This window comes from Ornithorhynchus anatinus, chromosome 11, assembly GCF_004115215.2.
Source record: "Ornithorhynchus anatinus isolate Pmale09 chromosome 11, mOrnAna1.pri.v4, whole genome shotgun sequence".
Taxonomy (NCBI): Eukaryota; Metazoa; Chordata; class Mammalia; order Monotremata; family Ornithorhynchidae; genus Ornithorhynchus; species Ornithorhynchus anatinus.
This window is the reverse complement of record NC_041738.1, coordinates 51,331,241-51,337,859: the sequence shown is the minus strand read 5'-3', so window position 1 is coordinate 51,337,859 and position 6,619 is coordinate 51,331,241. Positions and strand designations below refer to the sequence as shown.

At 48.6% G+C, this 6,619-nt stretch overlaps 1 protein-coding gene across 1 annotated transcript; it reads left to right on the top strand.

Moving 5' to 3' along the window:
* Positions 1-447: 447 nt before the first annotated feature.
* LOC100087616 (E3 ubiquitin-protein ligase TRIM21) lies at positions 448-5,082 on the top strand. The gene is made up of 4 exons (XM_001517457.3): positions 448-900; positions 2,525-2,547; positions 3,132-3,229; positions 4,535-5,082. Exons 1-4 carry the CDS (start codon positions 541-543, stop codon positions 5,080-5,082), a joined length of 1,029 nt encoding a protein of 342 aa, XP_001517507.2. The 5' UTR covers positions 448-540.
* The last annotated feature ends 1,537 nt before the right edge of the window (positions 5,083-6,619 follow it).

The following is a 6,619-nucleotide window of genomic DNA, read 5'->3' as shown; positions in this document are numbered from 1 at the left end:
GGAGCTTTCATTTGATATATAGTTAGGTGGTCAACCCCTGGAGGTTCTTGAAGAGTGGGAAGATGTGAACTGAATTTGGTTTAGAAAAATGCTCTGGGCAGCAGGGTGAAGTATAGAATGGAGTGAAAGAGACAGGTGGCAGAGAGGTCAACAGGAAGCAGATACAGTAGTCAAGGTAGGATAGGATAAGTGCTTGGATCTGTTTGGATGCAGAGGAAAAGGTGGGTTTTAGCAATGCTGCAAATGTTGCAGTGTTGGTGACAGATTGAATGGGTGGGTTGAATGAGAGAGATGAGTACAGGATGAGAGAAATAAGTAGAGGATACAAATACTACTACAACTTCCTCTTCCTTGTCCTCTCCTTTTTCTTCTCTCCTCCCTCTCCCCAGCTGATCTTTGCATCTCTCCATTCTCCGATCTTCCTACTTGGCTGCTCCCAGCCCACGCCCTCTTTTGCTGTGAACTTCAGTCAGGGTAGAAGACACTGTAAAAGAGCTGTGGAGCAGACAGCCCAGTCAAGGGGACCGGAGAGCAGTGGCCATGGCCTCAGAAATGCAGGTTGAAAGGATTGGAAAGGAAATGACATGTCCCATCTGCCTGGAGTTCTCAGGGGAGCCCATGAGCATCAAGTGTGGGCACAGTTTCTGCCACAGATGCATCTCTAAGCTGTGGAGAGAAGGGCACAGCTCTTGCCCTGAGTGCCGGGCCAGCTTCCAGCAAGAGGACATCCGGCCCAATAGGCAGCTGGGAAACCTGGTGGAGAGCCTCAAGCCGGTGGTCAAGGATCTCAGATTGTTCTGTGAGAAGGATGGAAAGGCCGTCTGTGCAGCTTGTCATCGGTATTGGGAGCGCAACGGTCACCACGCCGACCCCATCGAGGAAGCAACCGAGACATACAAGGTGGGTCACCTCGGGGGAGGAGGTAAGGTCTTTCAAGGGGCTAGGAAGAATGCCCCTTTCCTGTCAGGATGGGGCTGCTGGTGACTTCTCCTGGTCAGAGCCTATGGCCCCTCTGAACTCTCATCCTTTCATCCACTCCAGCCTCCCTTCCCTTACCAGTCACTCTGGCCTCAGCTCCGAAGCTCACTCTATCAATCAATAAATAAATAAATAAATGGTATTTATTGAGCACTTAGTGTGCACAGAGCTCTGTGCTAAGTACTTGGGAAAGTACGACACTTTCCTAGTTCTCTCCCAAACATTCTGGCAACTGCCTCCTTAGTTATCTCCATTTCCCCCAGATCTGGACCCTCAGATCTTTTAGAGTGGTTTCTGCTTAAGCTCAAGCTTGTTTCTCAACATATGTGTGCTCTTTTGAGATTATTAGAGCTCTGTTCTAGAAACTGGTTGGACAAAAATGCAGTAAAAGACAGGAGCTCTTTCATCAGCAACCCTAAACTGCCCCCCGGATGAACCAATGGAGCATGTAATTGTGGGGGTCTCCTCCATGCCCCCCCAACCAAATTATTTCTGCTCTCTGTGCCACGACCACTGGTGTTAATGGGAAAACAAAGTTGGCTTTCCCAAACCTTTGTCACAGACAACAATTAGTTTTCTGTGTCCCTACAGCAAAAATTGGGTCAGCCAATCCCCGATTGTACTTTTGCTTCCCCAGTTTGCCATCCAATCAGCCTCAAGCCTGTAGGCATTTATGTGCTTATTCATTCATTATTCGTCGGTTTATTGTTGTATTGTACTCCCTCAAGAGCTTAGTATAGTGTTCTGCACACAGTAAGCACTCAATAAATGCAACTGAATGAATAAACATGCATTTGCCTCAGACTCTTCTTTGTCTCTATTTCTTCACTATGTTGTATTCGCCAATATATGATTTATGTGTTCCCCATTATTCTATGAGTTCCTGGAGGCCAAGGGCAGTGCCTCAACATCTTCAGTATGTTCCTTGGGAGCCCATCACACTCTGTGTTCTGGATGCTGTAGGGGCTGATCTGTGTTGGATCCACATTTTGAATTCCCAGGTGCTGCTCGTTACCCTACCAGTGGACTGTAAGGAGCTCCAAGCTTCTCTCCAGGACCACGAAAAACAGTCCAGACTGTGGACATCTCCAGCCATGAGTGATGAGACAGGGTAGAGGTGGTTACTCAGTGGGAGCAGTGTGGCCAAGATAGTACACTCTCCCCCCCCACCTCCCCCTGTTTCTCCAGACAGACATATAAAACCAGAGAGGAGCAGAGAATCCCAGCCTGGCCCAAACCTGATGTCCCAGGAATCCCCAGTCTCGTGCAGCCTCAGAGAGCTGAAAACTCCTCTTCCTTCCCAGACCTTGACCCCAGCCTTACCCCAGCAGTGAACTAGATTTACCCCAGGGAGAAACCAGAATTGGAGGTTGCCCAGCCCTAAGGGTCAGAGAACATACTTACTGAGGCCTCTGCTGAAGACTTTCACTTTCCTTGATTCCTCATGGGGTGTTTGGTGATGGTGGGGCGGGGCATCGAGTGGCCAAAGGGAAGGGATCCTGGGACTAATAGAGACTCATCTGGATTGATTTTCTTTTCTCCCTAGGATGTGAGGAACACCCGGGGCAGGTACGTGTCAATCAATCGATCAACTGAGCAATGGTATTTATTGTGCACTTACTATGTACAATGCACTGTATTAAACACTTGGGAGAGGACAGTTCAACAGAGTTGATAGACACGTTCTTTGCCCACAGTGAGCTTACAGTGTAGAGAGTGTGGCCTAGTGGATAGATCACGGACCTGGGAGTCTGAAGGACCTGAGTTCTACTCCTGTCTACCCCACTTGTCTGCTGTGTGACCTTGGGCAAGCTACTTAACTTCTCTGTGCCTCAGTTACCTCTTCTGTAAAATGGAGATTAAGACGATGAGCTCCATGTGGGAAAGGGACTGTGTCCAACCTGATTAGCTTATACCTACCCCAGCAGTCAGAATAGTGCTTGACACAGAGTAAGCACTTAACAAAAACCATCATCATCATTATTATTAGAGAGCTTTCAGTCTAGAGGAAGTCTCATTCAGCATCTCCCACTGTTTGCAATGGAGGGTGGGAGAGAGGGAGAAGAGGGGATATGGGTGAAGCTGATCCGGTTGGATCCAGGCCAAAGGGTCCCATCCTATGGGAAGGGTCATTGGACCTGCACTCTCTCCAGGGACGGTCGAATCCTGCCACAACCAGAAACCATCCCCATGAAGCTGAAGAGCAGCCACCCAATACCGGGTTTGAAGGCGATACTGAGGACTTGTTCAGGTAACCTGTTGGACTGCCCCTAGGCATCGATGGACCCTCCGAAGCTCCCTCTCCACACCAACGCCTCTGCTCCCCATCCCTCCAGTACCCAAACAGTACAGTTGGTGACGGAGACACACACCAGCACTACAACACGAGGCAAGAAAGCCAGGGGAGAGGGGAGGGCAACACAAGGTGGCCTACCAGAAAGAGTCAGAGGACATAGATTCCAATCCCCCCTCTGCCATTTGCCTGCTGAGTGTTCTTGTGCAAGTCCCTAAATTCTCTGTGCCTCAGTTTCCTCAACTGTACAATGGTAATTGAATACCTAACTAACTTGTATCGGCCCCAGTGATTAATACAATCCTTGGCACATAACAAGAGCCTAACAAATACCACAGTCATTATCAGTAGTAATAGTAGTGCAGCACGGTGTAGTGGGTAGAACACAGAGTCAGAAGGTCATGGGTTCTAATCCCAGCTCCGCCACTAGTCCGCTGTGTGACCTTGGACAAGTCACTTCACTTCTCTGTGCCTCAGTTACCTGATCTGTAAAATGGGAATTGAGACTGTGAGCCCCATCTGGGACAGGGAGAGTGTCCAACTTAATTTGCTTGTATTCACCCCATTTGTTAGTACAGTGCCTGACGCAAATGACTAACAAATACCGTAATTATTATTATAGCAATAGTAGTAGTGGTAATATTCATAGTTGTGGTAGCGTTGTGCACAGGCGGCACAGGCCGTATCAGAGATTCAGAGAATTCAAGCCCCTGCTGTTCCAGCCCTAGGTAAGTGTTGGAATCAAAGGGAAACACTGCTGCCGAGCGTGAAGGCAGGAACAGATGGTGTGCATGAGAAGGACAAGATGGCTAGGCTCTGTCAGGGTGGGAGTGGGAGTGGGACTGTGGGTTTAGAGAGGATGTCTGGACTGGTAGTGACTCTGTGAGCTTCTGGTCTGCACTATCTCCCCCTCCTGACCTCATCCCAATCTCTCCTAATAATAATAATAGTATTTGTTAAACTCTTACTATAGGCACTGTACTAAGCACTGGCTTGGATACCAGCAAATCAGGTTGGACACAGTCCCTGTCCCATTTGGGGCTCACAGTCTTCATTCCCATTTTACAGATGAGGTAACTGAGGCACAGAGAAGTGAAGTGACTCGCCCGAGGTCACACAGCAGACGTACAGCGGTGTCGGGATTAGAATTCAGAACTTCTCTCCGCTACATCATTCTGCTTCTCCTAGACCCACACTGTCCCAGGCTCCCCTGGTACCTCCTGACCCTTGACCCCAGCACTGACCCCATGTCTCTCTCCGCAGCGGATGTGACTCTGGACCCAAACACGGCCCATCCCACCCTCTTCCTGAAAGACAATCAGAGAAGCGTGAGTCATGCAGACACTCCACAGAACCTCCCTGACACCATCGAGAGATTTGATAACTCTTTCAACATCTTGGGTGCGCAACACTTCACCAAAGGGAAGCATTACTGGGAGGTGTCTGTGGCCGGGAAGACCCACTGGGACGTGGGGGTTTGCAGGGACTCGGTGGGCAGGAAGGGGATGGTGACTCTTTGTCCTCATACTGGATTCTGGGCCATGATCCTGAGAAATGCCAACAAATACCAGGCTTGCACGTCTCCCACTACCTGTCTCTCCCCAGCGGTGCCTCCTCAGAAGATAGGGGTCTTCCTAGATTATGAGGCAGGAAATGTATTGTTCTTCAACATCACTGACGAGTCCCACATCTTCACCTTCTCCGGCTGCACTTTTTCCGGCCCCGTGCGCCCCTTCTTCTCTCCTGGTCCTAACTACAAAGGGGAAAATTTGGCTCCTCTGACCATCTGCCTGATGAACGGGGAGGACTGAGGGAGATCCTGTCCAAACTGACCATAATCATGCCCCCCAGCCCTGACCGGGATGAGTTCAGCTTCCGTGACTGTCGATATCCCACTACCCTCACACCCCCTTTCCTTTCCTAGTCTCAAGGTTTCCTTTCCCCTCCATCCATCCTCGTTCATTCAACGGTCTGTATTGAGTCCTTCCTCGGTGCCTTCCCTGGCCACAAAGAGCTTTAAGTTCAGAGTTCAGTCTACATTAAATCAATCAATAGAACTTAATGACAAATCACTACTGGCAGAGCAGCTGCTGCATGAGATGCAGTGTGGCCTAGTGTATAGAGCAGAGGCCCAAGAGTTTGAAGGACCTGGGTTCTAATCTCAGCTCTGCCACTTGTCTGCTGTGTGACTTTTGGCATATCACTTAACTTCTCTGTTTCTCAGTTATCTCATCTGTAAAAATGTGTTTAATCCTGCAAACCCCATGTGGGATGTGGGTTCTGCCCAAACTGATTACCTTGTATCTACTCCAGTACTTTGTACAGTGCCTGGCACGTAGTAAGCACTTAACAAATATCATTTTTAAAAGTGTCTGCAAAAAGGCGACATGATCTCTGTCCTCAAGGAGTTGTCATTATAATGGGGAAGGGGAGGACACAGGCAGCACCAAAGTATTTATAATCAGTACACTGTTCTAAGTGCTGGTGTAGATAGAAGCTAATCGGACTGGACCCAATCTATGTCCCATATGGGGCTCCGAGTCTTAATCGCCACTTTACAGATGAGGGAACCGAGGTCTGGAGAAGTTAAGTGATTTGCCCAAGGTCACACAGCAAACAAGTGGCAGAGCCGCGAATAGAACTCAGGTCTCTGACTCCCCGGCTCTTTTCATTAGGCCATGCTGCTTCATGAGGTTTGATCAATTATAACAAGAGAGTGGAAAGATATGAGTGAATAAAGAGTAGAATATGTAGACCAATAAGTACCTTAAGTGCTCTTGGTATCTGTGAGTCAGAGAGGTGTCTATCTCACTGCCGGCTCCTTTCCCGCATCCTGCCTCTGGCCTGGAATGCCCTCCTGCTTGATGTCCGACAGGTGATCGTTCTCCCCATCTTCAAAGCCTTATAAAAGTCACATCTCCTCCAAGAGGTCTTCCCTGACTAAGCCCTCATTTCCTCTACTCCCTCTCCCTTCTGCATCACCCTTACACTTGGATTTGCCCCTTTTATTCACCCTCAGCTCCACAGCACTGATTTATATATCCATAATTTATTGATTTCTATTAACGTCTACCTCCCCCTCTAGACTGTAAGCTCCCCTCCCTCAAGCCCCATAGCATTTCCACAATTCATTTATTTATATTAATTTCAGTCTCCCCAACTAGACTGTAAGCTTGTTGTGGGCAGGGAATGTGTCTACCAACTCTGTTATTTTGTACTCTCCCAAGCGCTTAGTTCAGTGTTCTACACACAGAAAGCTCTCAATAAACATGATTGATTGATCGATTGATGATTCAGACATAGCCAGGGTAGTTCCCAGGTAAGGAAAGCTCATTTGCATAAGGTGTC

Coding starts and splice junctions, on each gene's coding strand:
- LOC100087616 (XM_001517457.3), top strand. CDS start 541: ATGGCCTCAGAAATGCAGGTTGAAAGGATTGGAAAGGAAATGACATGT. Junction 901..2,524: donor AAGCAACCGAGACATACAAG/GTGGGTCACCTC, acceptor TTTTCTCCCTAG/GATGTGAGGAACACCCGGGG. Junction 3,230..4,534: donor GATACTGAGGACTTGTTCAG/GTAACCTGTTGG, acceptor CTCTCTCCGCAG/CGGATGTGACTCTGGACCCA.